The sequence below is a fragment of the Lepisma saccharinum genome, chromosome 7 (genome assembly GCF_977018435.1).
Source record: "Lepisma saccharinum chromosome 7, izLepSacc3.1, whole genome shotgun sequence".
Lineage (NCBI taxonomy): Eukaryota > Metazoa > Arthropoda > Insecta > Zygentoma > Lepismatidae > Lepisma > Lepisma saccharinum.
Window position 1 is genome coordinate 77,641,163 of NC_139235.1, and position 19,284 is coordinate 77,660,446.

The 19,284-nt window shown below is 39.8% G+C and overlaps 1 protein-coding gene across 1 annotated transcript in view; it reads left to right on the forward strand.

The window, feature by feature from the left end:
* The window catches only part of LOC145989940 (uncharacterized), a 446,260-nt gene that overhangs the window by 209,232 nt on the left and 217,744 nt on the right, over positions 1-19,284 (forward strand). Inside the window, exon 2 of the mRNA XM_083125472.1 lies at positions 235-455. Within this exon, the coding sequence (XP_082981598.1) occupies positions 235-455 (221 nt within the window). The remainder of the gene's footprint in view (positions 1-234; positions 456-19,284) is intronic.

Below are 19,284 nucleotides of genomic sequence, written 5' to 3' on the forward strand. Positions count from 1 at the left end.
TACCGTATGATGGCTGACCGAATTTACGTAATATTAGAACAAGCGATAACATTAACTATACCGTTGCAGCTCATCTCTTTATCTCAGTACTTTTTGAACACTCCTCGTATAAAAGTTTTTTTCTTTTAAATTACCAACTCCTTGTCATTGTACTTTTAAACGTGTTAATTATTCAATGCACATTGCTAATTTATTTATAGTTCAACACTGACTTTTTTCATTCTATTTTTCCAGCAGACCTTGTGCGGGACCACTGCAATAAGACTGTGGACATATACGAGGACGTATCCAGCCCGGAAGTAACGCGTGAGAATTACGGGAAGCCAATGACGTGTTCGTATCGCTTCAGGCCATTCCGAGGGACGCTAAGGGATTGGATACTTCGAATTCGCTTCAAGAAATTCAAGGTCGGTCGTCTCTTAAACGCCACAACGTGCCTGGACGGATTTATACAGGTAAGACAATGAATTGACTACACAATAATAAACGAAGATGACGCGTAGAGCTTAGTTTCTAGAGAAAGCGACAGATGGCAGGCTTGTGCTGGAAAGAATTATCAATCTTTGATATTTAGCATATCCCAGAATTATCAAATATCTGAATTACTTATTTGCAAAATGTATACTTACATATGGGAATAATACTTGACGCTATCCTTTCTCCCTCGCTGGTGTTAATCCGTTGGTGTGTTAGGAGACTTACACGCAATCCTGAAAGAAATATGTGCATTTATTAAAACTGATTATATTTGTCAATGTTATCTCTGTCATTTACTGCATTCTTGAAGTACAAAAATAAAAGAAATATTATAATAGTATAATATTGGGGATGAGTATCAAGTATAATCAAGAAGTGGGAGCTGTGTTTGCTGCGTGGGATCTAATTAGGGGGCAAATGCCCAAATCGCACCGGTTCACAAAATGACACACAATGGTAATGCTTCGTATGCGGAGAAACTGTGGAAGAAAACATGGATAGACGATTAATGTTCTGGCCTCCAAAACGAAGAACTGCATTTCTACAGTTGTGATGTTTGCAAATAAACTGAAGTCCAATGTTACGTTCACTTTTTTCCAGCTTCAAAATTAATGTCGAGAATACATTTACTTGTTTATCATTAGTCCTCTGATTTTACGTTTTTAATCTATTTTTTCCTTTACAGGTATGTAAGAAATAATAAGTTATGTCAGCGTTTCGTGAAAAAACGCAACAACTTATGAAGTTTTATAGGACGCGCCTAAATTACGTCTTTTTTAGTTTTTTTATATTTTTTAAGGTTTTACAGGATTTTTATGTTACAAACAGGCATTTTCTTTGTTTGGTCACGAAAAAATTCAATGACGAACGTGTTTGAAACGTACTCTCTGTCGATTTTCCTTCCTCCAAGTCCATGGTGATTTCTCAAAGCTCAAATGTCAAAGTGGTCTATCTGTGTGGTCTTGCTCACTTTCGCGTCACTACGGTTCTTTGTGGCATTCACTGTTTGAAAACTAACATTTCAGCATTGATGTTTGCACCACTGACTATGTTTTATTGAAAGATTATTTTCAGCATATACACGTAAGATAATCCTTGCAGAGAAAATTGACTGTGGATAACATGAAAAAATATTTTTGCCTAACTATACGGCGGAATGGATTTTTATAGCAAATTTCCAATGGTAAGTTCTGCCATCGCCGTAGGGTTAGGCAACACACATAACGTTATGCAAGATATAGGTGTTCCATTTTCATTGCCGATGACTATACCTAATCAGCATTTTCCAGGAATTTTTTTGAAGCTACTTCAAGATTATTCGAGCCTAACTTAAGTTTTAGGACCTATTTTGAAACCTAGTTTAGGATTTTTAGAGACTATTTTAGAAACCTAAAAGTACACTTTTCAGAACCTAAAAATCCAATGTCTAGTTATCAGATTCCATTGTTAATTTCTTACACTGAAGAACTCACATTATTAATACATATGTTTGGAATGATTGTGGCTCTATAACTTGACAAGTTTAAAAACAAGACGCTGCAATCCATTGTTTGCGCACCTCACATCACATTTCCCCACTCCATTGTCTGCGGCGACGTTCGTTCGCAGTGTTGCAAACTGGAGGGAACTGAATCCTCTGAGAATTTTCAACGAAATTTGAATGTGAAAGGCATGAATTGGTATCCCGTCACCTACGCTACCTATTGATTGCGCTAAATTCTAAATACATTTTGATATTTTCTCTTTAAACCTTAAATGAATTAAGTTATATTAGGGATATTTCTTACCAGCATAAGAAATGTATGAAATAAAATGATACAAAAATGAAAAATATATAAATGATAGAACTGAGCTCACATTCTAAATGTTTTCCAGTTCTCCTTCTTCAGTTTCACTCTCTCACTCATCCGAGTCTGTGTCTACCGATGAATCTGTGTCCGTGTCTGAATCGGCTTCACCAAGTCTAATTATCAGTTCATCTACACGCTCGTCCATAAGTCCATCTCTTTCAAAGTAAGAATCTTTCAGCCAAGAGTAAAGAGCATGAACATTTCAATGCTTTAGAAAAGAACACAGGCAAGCGTGTTATCAGATTGCCTTCTCGTGGTGATTGTTGTACGATAAACAAACGAACCACCACCCCACTCGGTTTAAAAATAAAATTAAAAAAAAAAAAACCTGGACAGTGCTCGATGTTGCATTCAGAAAATGAAGTCATTCGCCCTGTAGTTTCTCTTCGTTATAAACCTTAACGCACGTGCGTAATACTACAGTTTACGATCGGCGCACCGCACACATTTTCAAAGGCCGGATTAAATAAAATGAACCACTGATATAATAGGACCCTGCATGCACTGTCACGCTAAACAGTGAAAATTGTTTGTCATATTTGTTTTAGCTTAATTTTGCTGAGTTGGCACCACTGGTACTCTCAACGCCAGACCAATGAGTAGAAGAGTGGTGGGGAGGATGACGTAATACGAAGTGCTCCGCAACGATCTGCGCATATCGGGACTTAACTTGTCAGGCTATACATGAACATACTGTAAATAGAAAACTTGTCACAGTATTTTACAGTATTTGAGCCTTTGAAACATGTTATTTCTTAAATGTTTTAAACAGCGGTGTGATTTTGGCTCCCTGGGGTGCGATTTAGGAGGCCAGTTGCCGAAACCGCACCATTTGCAAGGGTCTTGAATTTAATATTTTTCTATTATTTCCAATTGGAATAACATTGTCCATGGATATATGAAGAGAGCTAAAAGTTTCCTTTACAAGCCGGTGTATAAGAAACGTTACTTACGTCACTTGCTTTGAAGCTACGCTCATTTATTTGAAAACTGGTGCGATTTGAGCAACTTTCCCCAACATCAGAGGTAAGATTTCAGTCATCTGTATGCGTTACATTACTAACTAACTAACTAACTAACTCTCAAGCCTTCTTAAACCCGAAGGTTCATGGCTGCAGCAATACAGGCCTTCCATCTGTTCCTATCCTGAGCAAGATCTATACTCTTTTCCATCCCTACCGATTTCCTTTAGGTCTATCTCAACGTTGTCCCTCCATCTTCGTCTTGGCCTTCCTACAGGTCTCTTACCATCAGGTTTCCCAACAAGAATCCTGTAAACTCCTCTTTCCTCTCCCATTCGTGCCACATGGCCTGCCCACCTAAGTCTTCTTGATTTAATCATTCTAATAATATCTGGACATGAATACAAATTATGTAGTTCTAAATTATGTAACCTTCTCCACTCACCTGTCTCCTCATCCCTTTTAGGTCCAAATATTTTCCTAAGGATATTATTTTCAAATACTCTCAATTTATGTTCCTCTTTCAATGTAAGGGACCAAGTTTCACATCCATATAATACTACAGGCAAAATTACTGTTTTGTATATTTTAACTTTTAGTTTCTTAGATATTAAACGAGAAGACAAAAGTTTATGAAGAGAGAAGTAACATGCATTTCCTGAATTAAGCCTACTTTTTATTTCCTCTTTAATATTATAATTTTCATTTGTTAATATTACTCCTAAGTATTTGAATTTGGAAACTGGTTCAAAGGAGTTGTTTTCAATAATTAAATTTTGATTATTACCTAACACTTGGTTTCGGCCTGTAAGCATATATTTAGTTTTCTCTTTGTTAACTTCCAAACCTATCTCTTTAGCAGTTTTGAAAAATATTTTAGCATTATTCTTAATTGTATTCACATCATCCCCTAATAAGTCTACATCATCTGCATATGCTAACAACCGAGTCACGCCATTTAATTTTAGTCCTTCTTTAGTTTCTTTTACCTTCCTAACAGCGTATTCTAAGTCAAAATTAAAGAGCAATGGAGATAATGCATCTCCTTGTTTTAACCCATCATGAATTGTAAATTTGTCAGATACATTAATACCCACACGAATTTTACTTTCTGTTTCACTGGTGCATACTTTTATCATACTAACAAGCTTCTTAGGTATTCCGAACTCGACTAATGTATTATATAATTTATCTCGTTACATTACATAGACTTAAAGTCCTCTAATTGCTGGTTCATTTACGTACGGCAGCACTGACAGGTCCTAAGTTATTAACGTTTGAAAATGTCAACACTTACCGCGTTTCATTTTCATGTTAGTGTACATCCCTGACGTCACAAAACAGAAGCTAAACCATTGCGCACGTAATGCGTTTGCGCTTAACGTAATCCGTTCAAGGTACCTTGTACGAGGCCGTAAAATTTATGAAAATGAAATCACCAAACCACATAATGTATTTAATTGTCACTTTCCCCTTGGCCGGAAATGTAATCGCTTTTAATCCGATTCTTTCCGCCAGGGGGCGCTCATATCGGAGGCCACGTAATTAACGTTCCTCAAAGAATTAATTAGGGAAGGAATAAAAGGGGGAAGAAATAGGCAGCGGAAGATCGGAAGGAAGGAAATGGGAAATATAAAAGAGAGAAATGAAATCTGATTCTTTGCATGGGTGACTCAGGTATGCTTTATCAAAGTAAATTGAGTTGTTCTGTTTGATCTTATGATTCGTAGGTTCCAATGATGAATTTTTAGTGATTTTGTTAGCAAAGAGGCGGGAATGTAATCATTTTTCAAAGTGGTCGCTCCTTACTATTGACACACATTCTCCTTCTAAGTCTATTTATATGACTGATACGTTACTTCTAACTTGTACGTGTGTTCGAATTTGAATTTACGTCCTGCCCCGTGGCCGCGCGGTTTAAGGCGTCAAGTTACGGGCTCAGGATACGGGACGCAAGCTGGTTCGCGTACTAACTTTTCTCCTGAGATTTCGGCTAGTGTATTGGGACAGGTAGCCACCACCCATCGTGGTAATTGAGGAGGTACGAATGAGTAGCGTAACCCGGTCATGAAAACCTACAACAACGACTGTGGGTTCGCCGTGCTGACCACACGTCACCCCGTAACTGTTTGGATGATCACCTCTAGTCGGTGATCCTCACGAGCTGTTACGCCATATTTTATTGTTATATAAACCATTGTTATTTGGAGAGTTTGGTAGAGGCTTCATTAAAAGACCAAAAAATATAATTACCTACACTTTTTATAATTTGTAATCTAAGAATTCACTTACGCCATAATACTCCTGAATTATAGGGTTCCCTAAGATTCTGTAATCTAGGAAAGACTCGATACCATTTGCTATAGGCATTACAATAGCTTCTTGCTTTCCTACAAAAATAGAGGGAAAAGTAAGGATTATTGTTGCAAATAGAAATGAAGTTTCGTATTGTGAAATACTGTAATAATCGCGGGTAGTTATGAATAGTGTAAAAGAACGCAACTGGATTCTCTTCAAATTTGAAGAGTGTTTATTAAGTATCTGACAAAAGAAACACCTCGTAAACTGAGATGCATAGTGGTAGCGTCGTCACCTTGTAATCAACGGGTCCCGGGTTCGATATCTGGTGGAGGCACAAGTGGTTCGGATCCCACTATGAACTGTAGGTCCAGTCCCGATTAGCCTTACTGTGCATAAAGTGGACTTAAAACACCAATCAATCAATTGTGCGTGCATTAGTAGTGCTTTGCTGGATATGTGGTATGCAACTAGACCGTTCTTGATAGAAACCAAAAATCAGTCGCAATCAGAGATATGGTTACAGATTAAATTGTATATTTCAAAAGATGTCGCTTTCGTAGATTGATTCAGCGACATGGAATATACGAGGCGTATTTTTTAAGTAAGTACCGTTTTGATATGTACAAGAAACAAGTAAACTTTTTGTAACAATTTTATTGTTACATGAAAGACCACACTTTTATCAACTTTTCCACATAATTGCCACCAATATTAAGGCACTTATCATATCGAACAACAAGCTTTTGTGTTCGGTCGTCATAGAAGTTTGCCGCCTGAGTTGACAGCTACTGCAACACGGCCGTTTTGAGGATATCGTCGTCATCGTGGCGCTGACCTCCGAGATGCTTCTTCAGTTGCAGAAACACGTGGTAGTCACTGGGCGCTAGATCGGGGCTGTATGGAGGATGATCAAATTGTTCCCAGCCAAATGATGCGATGAGATCTTGAGTTCGATTGGCCGCATGTGGACGGGCATTGTCATGCAGCAAAACGATCCCTTTACTCAGCATGCCGCGCGTTTTGTTTTGAATGGCACGGCGCAGTTTTTTTAAAGTCTCACAATATGTTTCGGAATTTATTGTGTCACCACGAGGCAAAAAATCAACAAGCAACACCCCCTTCCTGTCCCAAAACACGGTACGCATGATTTTCCGGACTGAAATTGTCTGCTTAAACTTCACTTTCTTGGGCGATGTTGAATGCCGCCATTCCATGGATTGTTGTTTTGTTTCGGGTGTAACGTAGGCCACCCATGTTTCATCACCTGTACACTTCACAAATCTGACGGTGAATTTGAACTGCTTTCGCGCCTTTAGCACTAAGAAAACGAATAACAGCGCGTATTTCACAGTCGGCGGGATTCTCAATCGGCGGAGGCATTTTAAATACGCATATGGCAGGATGTAACATTATAAATATAACAAAGCGTCAAAATGAGGCGTCAAACCGAAAAACGTTATTGTCAAAAGTTGCTTTCAATTACCTCTAGATGCTGTGAAATAGAGTGTTGCAGTAAGAGCATTTCGCTCGAGCGCTAGATAGCGTACGGAATTGAGAGCTTCTTCGCTCGATCGAATAACGCTCGAACAGTCAAAACGAGCGGTATACACTTGAAGCCCAGTAGTACACTTGTAACCGTAATTTGTCTGTGGTAGTGAGCCCTCAAACATGGATCGTGAAGTCAAAGACGCAGTGAACTTGAAACTTAAGTGAACATAGTCATTATGTCCATGTTAAAATGTAGTTTAGGCTATCTTACTAATACAGTGATACGAGGGCGGGCTGAAAAGTAATGCCTCCTATTTTTGCCTCAACTCTCAAGAAGTTCTTTGTCACACACGTTGAGAGTTCCTCTATAGGAGGCATTACTTTTCAGCCCGCCAGAATATATGAAAATGAAATAGATGATTGTGGGCTGAAACTGCCGGGATGGATACGATAAAAGTTAATGCGGTGGCACGCTGTGTATGTTGTTTATGTACTACACATGTTTTGAGATTCATGACGAAAGCATCTCATCCAGTCCTGACAAAGTTATATCCTGTTGAGACACGACCTTGAACGAGATAGAAATTTGCAAATGAACACGAGATCGACGCATTTTGTTCGAGAATCTCGTCTCGTTCGTGCCTTTATTCAATCAGAATGTATGGTATGTGAGAATTTAGCCTAAATCAAAATGGCACTATGTGACTTATTCTTACACACCAATGTGATGGCTGTAGTTACGTAACACCTTTCTTGCATGTCGAAACAAGATAAGATTTCCTCGTTCACGAGAAGAGAGGGTCTGGTGCGGGGCACATCCAGTTGCTACCAGTCACTAAAACTAAGTACAAAGAGCTCTAAATGTGTCCCTCCTAACCAAACCGTTGTGAAGTTGGGTATCGGACTGGTTAGATCCTTAACTCTACGAAAACTGAATAATTTGAAGCGTGTTTGTTATTAATGGTAAGTGCCTGCTCATAGGCGGATCCAGAATTATTTTCTGGGAGGGCCACAATATGCATAAGCCAAGAATACGTCCTTAGATCAGAACGATATCATAGGATGTAGTCTTAGAAACACAGGGTGTTCATAAAGTCCCGGTACCATTACAAAAAATATAGCTCGGAAACTACATGCAATACAACAATGCCGTTGATTGCAATGGCCGTTTGTTTGTTTACTTTTGTTGCAGAAATGACAACACTACAAGAGATAGCACAATGCGTGCTGTGATATGGTGAGTGTACAAATCATCAGTTCAGTGAGAATTTCGCCGTCGATACGGAAGAGATCCTCCGTCCGTTCTTCTTCTGGGGGTACGTCAAAGATTGTGTTTACCGCACTCCTGTTCCAGATGTTGCTACTCTTCGAAGAAGAATAGCTGAGAGTATCCTAACTGTTACTGGTGACATGCTGGGGCGTGTAATGGCATAAGTGAATTACCGCCTTGATGTTCTGAGAGCAACTAGAGGGGGCGCACATTGAGGTGTATGGCACATGAACGTGGAGAGTTGTAGCTCATTTTGCAATCAACAGCATTGTTCTATTGCATGTAGTTTCCGAGCTATGTTTTTTGTATTGGTACCGGGACTTTATGAACACCCTGTATAATGTGTAGATTTTCTATATATAGGGTGAGTTAAAGGTAACTGTGCACCTACACTACGCTTCATTACGCAGAGAAAAACTTCCCTTTCTTGATGGTTGTTGGTACATAAGGACATAGACAGTTGGTTAGTAAGACACTCATTGTTGTCAGTCACTCATTGTTGTTTCTTCAGTTGTTTCTTCGGAGCGTGGTCTTGCAAAGCGTGGGACTGCATTAGCAATGGTTTTGTTACTCGAAGCTCGTGTGTTTTTGGTGGAACAAGTCTTTCGACATGGAGGTGAATATACGGAAGAAGTACGAAATAAGTTTATGGAAAGGCCTGATACAGATCCACCACATCGTAATGCAGTGTGGCCGTTGATCGATAAATTTCGCAGAACGGGATAAGTGAAGAATGCGCCGAATTCAGGCAGGTAACGAGTTCTAACAAGAGGACAAACTACAGGACATTTCGATTAGAATACAGCAAAGCCCAAAGAAGTCAATTAATTGTCACAGCAAGTGAGTGTGTCGTACGGCAGCGCAAGAACCGCACTGAAAAAGCACTTACATTTACACCCCTACAAAATAACAGTAGTGCAAAATCTTGAAGAAAGAGATCACGACAAGCGTGTTAAGTATTGCCAGTGATTCAGAGACTAACCACTGCTAATACAGTTCCGCGCCTTGCAAGATTACGCTCCGAAGAAATAACAATGAGTGACTGACAACAATGAGTGTCTTACTAACCAACTGTCCATGTCCTTATGTACCAACAACAATCAAGAAAGGGAAGTTTTTCTTTGCGTAATGAAGCATAGTGTAGGTGCACACTTGCCTTTTGCTCACCCGTTATTAAATGCAGCCATACCATGCTTTATCGTGAGTTTTTTTTTCTACAAATGTTTGTTTTATGCACACTTTGCGTTCAGATAAGCTACAACATTACCATTACGACATCAGAGATGTTGTCTACATCCACTGTTAAGGCGAGTCTTCGATCTAAGGTCAGCCCTGGACATTTGACGCCTTCCCTATGTAGAATTGCTTGTAAGTCGTACTAAAGCTGACGTGGTTCATATTGTCTCAGTTTAATGTGAAAGGCACATACGGTTCTTGTGTCTTTCACCTTCAGTCGCCATTTATGAGCCCACGCTTGGAACTGGTAGAATAGTTATGGAGATATCGGTAACACGCATCGACTGGCTGCAAAGAATGTCGTGTCATCTGCATACGTGGCGTGAAAACATCTCTATAAACAGGGAGCATCTGCGTAAAGCGTGTATAAAAGTCCATGTGGTGCACCTGTTATGAGGTGTCGAAGAATGTCGTGTCATCTGCATACGTGGGAGCATAAACAGGGAGCATCTGCATAAAGCGTGTATAAAAGTCTCTGTGGTGCACCTGTTATGAGGTGTCGATGTTGAGAACTTGCACCAGACAAAGGGACACATGAACTGCGTCTGTTCAGGTAAGATTGGAGAAGTATGAACCTTGCTGGAGAAGTTTGTATGTGAGACCAGGATGCCATACTCTGTCAAAAGCCTTATTCATATACAGGGTGGGCAGAAAAAACGGATGATTTTTAAAACGGTATAACACAGTAAATAAAAGGAGTTGGTCTTTTTTTATGTTCTAACCATACATATAAAGAAAATTGCGGAAAACATCTTGCAAATGGCGCACATTTTGGTCATTTGCAAGATGTTATTTTCCGCACTTATGGTGTAAATCATAGCACATGAATGAAGACGAACTCTTCTTATTTATCGTGTTATATAATTAAAAATCATCAGGTTTCTCTGCGCCACTTTGCATATCAGGTGTCCTGATTATAGCAGGACTGTCCCTGTCATTGTCTTGCGGTCTGTGATGACACTCCAAAACTCCAAATAAGTCCTATTTTTCAACAGCGTCCTGAGAAATGTCCTGCAAAAAATCCAGACGAAATGTTTACCTCTGTGAAACATTTAGTGCTTTTTTAAATTAAGAGGATTACTTGATTTGGTGTTTTTAAGTCCACTGCATGCACAGTAAGGCTAATTGGGACTGGACCTACAGTTTAAAGTGAGATCCGAACCACTATGTGCCTCCACAGGGTATCGAACCCGGGACACCATTATTACAAGGCGACGACGAAATTAAGTACTGTTAGTTTGCGTCGATATACTTTTAGACTAAAAATGTTTGTTCGCTCGCGACCTTAGTCTTACTGTAAATCTTATATTTTTTTGCTTAGAAGCAGATATTACATGCAGTCTGTTCATATGATATGATATGAAAGGTATCGAGTGATGCAGGGGCGCTATGAAAATTGAAAATAGCCCAATTCTGTGTATTTGCATGTTTGATGCATTGACATGGATGTTCTTTGTGAGTGTCCATTCATGAATATACACGCATGCTGTCATGTTTTGAAGATATTTCGCGATTTATATTAAGTATGACACATTTATTACATAATCTATGCGCAGAAAGAACTTTAAAAATTTTATGTTTCAGGAGACAAAAACAAACAAAAATACATTCCGCTTGACATGCATGCGGGTTTTGATGTGTTGTGTGGCAACACTGCGGATTTTCTCAGTGTCTGCGATGTAAGCAGCTCGGCGGTTGAAGCAAGACTGGCACGCAAGATTCTGAGTTCAGTTCTCGCGCGGATTGATACATAAAACATACTGCAAAGTTAACTTGACGCGAGGCTTAGTCACCATGAAAATTCCATCTTTTGAGAGCGCCTCTTGCAAATTTTAGCACCAATCGTGCATCTCCGTACGTATCATCTTGAGATATATTTCATCATTATTTCCCATATGATTATCTCACCTTCATCTATTGTATTATTCATATGTAATATAATGTAATTGGTAATGAATACCATTTCTGATGGTATTCAGTCTATTTATTGTTGACAATCTTCACCTTAAGTTTCATATATGGTGTGCTGCCATCTAGTTTTATTTTTGTAAGTTATTGGGTCTTGTGCTATGTTAAAAATAAAATGGATAGAAAATATAGCAATTTGTAAATGAAGAGAAAACTCGTAAGCAAGGAGATAAAGAAACGAAATCCATATATCTGTAGAACGAGAAAGTGGAGGTTATATTCTGATGGTTTCAACAGCCAGAGCTGTTGGCAACATAAAAACCTTACACCACAACATCCCCAGTTCCTTTTGATGTATGAGCCATACCAACATCTTGTCTGTCCTCTTTCATGTGTCGGCAGGGACCCTATTCTCGTGTCGTTATGGTTCTTATCTGCACGGAAGCGCCACCACAAAGTAGCCTTATCATCGGATATGGACGTCGGGAAGAGAGACGAGCTGTCAATGGACGATCATAAAGTCTGGGTGAAAGGAGGAAGCCAGTCTGGACCTTCAGCGTCGGACGAAGGTTCGAACATGACAAGTTCCAGAAAGTGGCGCCACTGGTCATTTTTTAGACCTTCTTTCGTCCATTTTAATTGCCTTGGCCTTCTTCTGTTTCTTCCAAGGGCGTGCCCCGTAAAATATTTCTGAATGGGCTGTCGAGAGAGTATGATTTCGTTGGTTTTTGCTAATCGCGAGGAGTGATGAAAAACCCATGACCATTCCGAGATTCGAACCAGGGACCCCTGGCATCGTAGCACGCTGTGCTAACCACTCCGTCACGGAGGCCAGCTCTGATACAGAAAACTAGGTGTCGCCTGACTACCTGGCGGGAGACCCCGGTTCGATTCCCGGGGTGATAGGTCCCAGCTGGGAAATATTCCGACATGCTGCATGAATCAGTTTTGGGATTCAGCCAACCTCTGTCTCTCTCTAGCTTTCTTTACTTCGAGGTATGGGTGTCGTGTCGTTTGCGCCGAGGCTTCTTATCGGTTCATTTCCGCCGTGACACATGTCAAGACCTTCCTTGGCTGGTTTTTCCACAATCCAGAGTGTCATCACCGCCGCGCGCACGTGTGTTTATGGCCACATGGTGCATAGTGCATAAAGTGAACTTAAAACATAAAATCAAACGTCTGTTTATGACGATGCACAGCTGTGTTTACACTGAAATGTTAAACCTATCCAGAGAGTCAAATATGACTTTTCTTTACTCATTTCAAAAGACGTTACACAGGATTACTTGTATCAATTTTATTCCACAAACCAAAATGCTTAAATCAGTATCAGCCTATTAACTATTAATCATTTATCGTTAATCGTCCAAAAAAACATTGTAAATACAGTATTGTTTAAATATTGCAAGCATTCTACAAGTACTACGTAAATGTACACTTTGGAAGTAACATAAATGTGCCAGTCTATTACACTTAATTATCATACACTACATAAAATCGTCAAAAACATTATAAATATAGTGTAATTTTTTGCAAACATTATATAAGTAATAGCTACGTATATATAAACACAATATTTCGATACACTTGCACAACAACAATACAAACGTTACTTGTAGGTATGCAAATGGTCGAAGGCATTCCATGTGTTGTTTCTATCATTTCCATATATTCTCAGCCATCTTGTCGTCTCTCACAAGTCACAGTTTTACGTAAATACTAATTTCCCAATGTATATCCCTCATATATACTTTCATCTTACGTTTATTTACCAATCACGTTCCTTTTCAATCGAAGATAAACACAGTTGGTGCTGGGCAACGTCATAAACACACATGCGCGCGGCGGTATTGATACTCCGGATTGTTGGAAAACCCACCAAGGAAGGTCTTGACGTATGTCGCGGCGTAAATGAACCGACAAGAAGGCTCGGCGCAAGCAACACGGACTCCGAAGTATGTGCCCCTTTCTCTCCTCACAAGCAATGCTTCCTTCCCCTCTTTCACTCCCTCTCCCTGTGTGTGTGTGTGTTCTCCCATTCTACACCCTTCGTCGTCCCTAGTTCTCTCTCACTCTGTCTGCTGACCTCCGTCACGGAGTGGTTAGTACAGCGCCCTACGACGACACGGGTCCCGGGTTCGAATCTAGGTCTGGGTGTTCTTTGAGCGTCCTCCTTCATAAATTCCATCATAACTCATCATTGTCGTCACGATTAGCCAAAACGTGCAGAAAGAGACGCTAAGTAACAAAAATCAAATCAAATCTCTTTTTATACCTGTATCTGACTATCATTATATATTTATCTCCCTCTCTCATCCAGCTCTATCTCCTTATATCTCTCTCTGCCTTTCTCTACATGTCTCTCCCTTCCTTTCCTCCGTCCATCATTATCTCACTACTTCTATCTCTCACACAATCACTTTCTCACTCCATCTTTTTCCCCATCCATCTCTCTCCATCCATTCCTCTGTGTGTGTTGTTCATCCAAATCTCTATGTCTCTACCTCATTTTCCTCCAATATCTATATTTTTTCTCTGCATTTCTTGGCATGTCTCTTTCTCTCTTCCTCCATCCATCATCCTCTCCCCAATCTTAAACAATCAGATTCTCACTATTTCCTTTCTCCCATCTACTTCCCTCCCTCCTTCCCCCCTCTCTGTGTGTCTTTCCCTCCGCACATCCATCTCTCTCTCTCTCTCTCTCATCATAATACTATGTCTCTATTTATCGATCACTTTCCCTGTCTCTTCCTCTCTCTCTCTCTATGTGCCTATTTCTCCACCATACATCTCTCTCTTCCACTCTGCCTTTCTCTCTTTGTATCTCTCTATCCATCACTTTCTCCTCTCCAGCTTTCTCTTTTCCCTTCCCCTCTGTCTTTCCCTGCATCCTTCCAGAACAACCCACCTCTTTACCCTTTTTCTGCATTCCGCAAGCGCCTTCCTCCCATAAACGCATTGATCCAATTTGGGGCTCCTGTCTCTTGTTTCCTAACAACGCTCACTCCTTCCTCCAGCCGAACTGTATCCTCCCGACCTGAGGCCACTTAGCCGACCACTTTCTGCCCATGCCGGCCAGGGGGGGGGGGGGAAATCAAGAAAAGAAAGCTTCTTGCCAAGAGCATGAGGAACTCCCCTCTCCCCACAGACAGGTAAAACAAGGAGGCAACCGGTTGCAAATTTCCGCCAAAGTGGAAAAGGTTTTCAACCTCCGACAGAAACCTAATCCGTTACGAGGTTAGATCCGAAACTGACCCGTTACTTAACCAGGTTTTTGTAACTTCAAAACTTACCTGGACTTCCCTATGAGGCGGTGGAGCATGTCCTGGGAACACCCTAAAGATGGATTCCGTAGCCAAATCTTCTTTAGAGACCTTAAAAAAAAGCCTCGCGAAGTCTGGAACGTAAAACATTAGCCAGGTGCGATGGGGAGTCGATTGTCGAAAGTTTGAAAGGTGGTGAGAGGGTGTGAAGTTTGCTCCTTATCTTGCGTGCAAAATCATGTTGTATTAATGAAGACGGTCGCCTAGTCATTTGAATATTTCAGTTTAACACTTCCAATCTGGAGCCTCGGGGAATAAAAGCGAGAAAGAGAGGAAGGGAAGAGGGAATAAGAAAAACAACAGAGAAGAGTCATAAGAAATAGGAAACATTAAGAAGGTTCAAAGAGAAAAGAAAAGTATATACGAGAGAGAGAATATTAAAAAAATAACACTGAAAATTCAAAAAATTGAAGATTGACAAGCAAGAGAGCATCGGAAGAAGATTGAAATGAATGAATATCAAGAAATGAAAGAAGAATGACTGAATAGAAAGAAATAGGAAACATGGAAAGGATAGCAAGAGAAAAAACAGAAAAAACTAGAACATTAGAAAAGCATTGAGAAAATAGAGAAAGAGAAGACTGGGGAAGAGTAGAACGAAAATCATAAATAGTATTCAAAACATAGATTGAATAGCATGAGAGTATGGGAAGAAGATTAAGATGAATTAGTACTAAGAGATGAAAAAGGAATGAGCGAATAGAGATATAGGACAGATTGAGAGGAGAGAAAACTTAACACTGAGCACCGAGACAGTAGAGAAAGAGTGCAAATAATAACAAAGTGAAGAACCAAAAGAGAGAAGATTCAGAAGGGAGAAATATAAGGAAGCAGATTAAGATGAACTAATGCTGAGAAAGGAAAACAGAATGAGAGAATAGGGAAAGGGAAGACTTGGAAGATAGGTGAGAGAGAAAACAGATATAAAATTAAAAGAGGAAATAGCCTAGAATGAAATAAATTAGAGACGACAAAGCAAATTAAGGAGAAGAAGTATGTAGTTGAGAAGAAGCAAGACGTTTAAGAAAAGATTTGGAACGTGGAGAAAAGCAGAGAGAGAGAACAAAGGAAAGAGGAACATTGTAAAAGCATTGAGGAAATAGAGAAGAGAAAACTGGGGAAGAGTAGAAAGAAAATCAGAGATTGTATTGAAAATATAGATTGAATGGCGTGAGAGTATAGGAAGAAAATTAAGATGAATAAGTATTCTTTCGTATTTCTAAAAATTAAAAATACAAAATTATTTATTACTTACGTAAAATGAGTATGTATTTTGTACACCGACAACGTTTCGGGAACCACTGCTCCTTTCTGCAGGTCCTATATCTCAGCTATCCGAAAATTGCCATAGCCTCGTCAATTCATACACTAGTCAGCAAAAGGAATTGGTACATTGTGGTAAAGGTAAAATACGTAGTTGGAAAGCGCCAAAACCTTTGTTGACCCATGCTCACTGCTATTTGTTAAAATAATCACTATAAGACTTTCTACTTTAAAACCAGTGCAAGTTAAAACATTTAAAAAAGAAAAAAATGTCCCCTTATCAAACTATTCCCATGCGGTCTGCCTATGCCTTCCTTATCCTTCCTTATCGTGGTTCCCGAAAAGATACTCATTTTACGTAAGTAATAAATACTTTTGTATTTTTAATTTTTAGAAATACGAAAGAATATATATAAAAGTGAGTAAGGTTCACAAACCTGAAGTATGAAGATGAATTAGTATTAAGAAAGGAAAACAGCATGATTGATTAATTGATTTAGTTTATTTTACTTCGCGTTTTGTGCCTCTTGGCTAATTTGCGAATATGTGGATGAGTAATGAAATGATGAAATTGATGAATGGGCATTCTCAAACAACCAAGCCCGAGCGGGATTCAAACCCGGGATCCTTGGCGTCGCAGCGCAATGTGCTAACCACTCGGCCACAGGGTCCAGTTGGAAAACGGTATGAGAGAATAGAAATAAATAGGAAAGATTGAGAAGATAGAGAGAAGAAAAGTCGATAAATAGGGAGAATAATAGGAAAATGGAACACTGAAAAACCACTGAGAGAATAGAGTATAAATACCAAACAAAAGATAGAGATTCAGAAGGGAGAAAGAATAGGAAGAAGATTAAGAAGAACTAAAACTAGGAAGGAGAGCAGAATGAGAGAAAGGAAAGACTGGAGAGAGGTGAGAGAGAAAGCAAAGCTAAAATTAAATGAGGATATGAACTAGAATGATATAAATTAGAGACGAAAAAGGGAATTAAGATTAGGTAGTTGAGCAGAAGCAAAACGTTTAAGAGAAGATTGGGAACTTGGAGGAACAGAGAGAGAGGAGGAGAAGGAAGGAAAGAGAGATTTGAAGAGTAAAACAGGACGAAACGAGGATTAGCAAGAAAAAGAAGTATAGAGAAAGTGTTAAGAAGAAAAGAGGATATGACAACTACATAGAAACGTATTTAATGCACTCCCTTCACTTCCAGTTGTTCTACGGTGTGAGAAAATTCTCCATGCATATTGTCGCGTTCAATCTTTACTCTCAGTAAATTCTCAAACGCCTCTTTCTACAGGCATGACAGCTGACCCTATATCGTGCCACTGTACAGTTAATCTCGCCACCAGTCCTCCAACCCTGAGAGAATTTATAGCCTCGTATTCCTTATTACGGCATCTGTCTGTGCAGAAATGTCCCCTTCTTTGTAATAGCCTTTGTATGATTCGTCTGGAGGAACGGCATTGTAAAACGGAACGAGATACATGGCACGGAACTCTTGTAGCTTTTGAAGCTGGGTTTACGGCAGCAGGTAGACCGTTAGGATCCAGGTGTATAGAGTTGTCACAAACTGGGCGTATCCTCATCATTTTCGACACTAGATGGTTATGGTTGAATGCTTGATAATGACACATACATGATGGTTTAAGAGCCTGGAACATCGGTGTGGAGCCATCTTCCACAGCTGTTCGTAACTCTTGTGTTGTGGGATACCAGTTATATCTGACTAGGTCATTGATAATGAACTCCCAGAGTTGAGTTCGGGACTTCTTGTCATAAGGTACCCATTGATTTGAGGCTGAGTGAGCCCCAGAGCCAGTTTATGCGAGGACAAGGCCGCAAAAATTCCGACCTTAGGACCACCGCGGCTCTCAAAATATTGCATACATCTACTGCTGCAACTTACCTTCGTGCCAGATTCGGCAAAATATTCCGATTTATTTCCGATTCAGGATTTCACAACTCGGGAACTACAGAAATTCAAATGAAAACAGTGCCATTTCAGGAACTGGTCTATACCAGTGAGATATTTCGGTGAAATGTCTTTCTAACTCAGCAACTAATGAAATTCCAATAAAAACAGTGCCATTTCAGGAACTGGTCAATACCAGTTGGATATTTCAGTGAAATGTCTTCCCAACTCAGAAACTACTGAAATTCCAATGAAAGCCGTGCCATTTCAGGAACTGGTCTATACCAGTTGGATACTTCAGTGCAATGTAATTCCAACTCAGGATCTATTGAAATTCCAATGAAAACAGTGACATTTCAGGAACTGGTTTATAGGCCTACCAGTTGGATATTTCAGTGAAATGTCTTCCCAACTGAGGAAATATGAAAATTCCAATGAAAACAGTGCCATTTCAGGAACTAGTCTACACTAGTTGGGTATTTCAGTGAAATGTCTTCCAAACTTCTTCCTACTAGTTGCCTCGGGGAAGGATGAATTGGCGTTTGAAATAGTTTACATTACTCACACCTGTGTCTTTTAACGTAACCTAGAAGTAAAAGATCTGTAATATACTCAAAATATATTGATGGAGAGGAGAAACTCCCCTTAAAGATAGTACTCTTTCTGCAAATAGAAATATATGTCCGTAGCATTTCAGGGTAAGATGCAGAAACGATAAGAACCTCTCAAAAACCGGTCCTTACCTCTCCCCCTTCCCTCCAGAGGCACTCTTTACACTTTAAGCATTCCACTTGAAAATAACAGTTCCTGAACTGGGAACTTTCGTCTTGCTTCCTGGACTACGAACTTTGGTCTGCATTCCTGAACTGGAAACTTTGTTCTCGTTTCCTGAAGTGGGAACTTTGGTCACGGTTCCTGAACTGGAAACTTTGTTCTCGTTTCTTGAACTGGGAACTTTGGTCACGGTTCCTGAACTGGAAACTTTGTTCTCGTTTCCTGAACTGGAAACTTTGTTCTCGTTTCCTGAACTGGGAACTTTGGTCATGGTTCCTGAACTGGGAACTTTGGTCACGGTTCCTGAACTGGGAACTTTGGTCTCGTTTCCTGAACTGGGAACTTTGGTCTCGTGTACTGAACTGGACACGTTGGTCTCGTTTCCTGAACTTAAAACTTTGGTCTCGTTTCCTGAATTGAGAACTTTGGTCTCGTTTCTGAACTCGGAACTTTGGTATCGTTTCCTGAACTGGGAACTTTGGTCTCGTTTCCTGAACTGGAAACTTTGGTCTCATTTCCTGA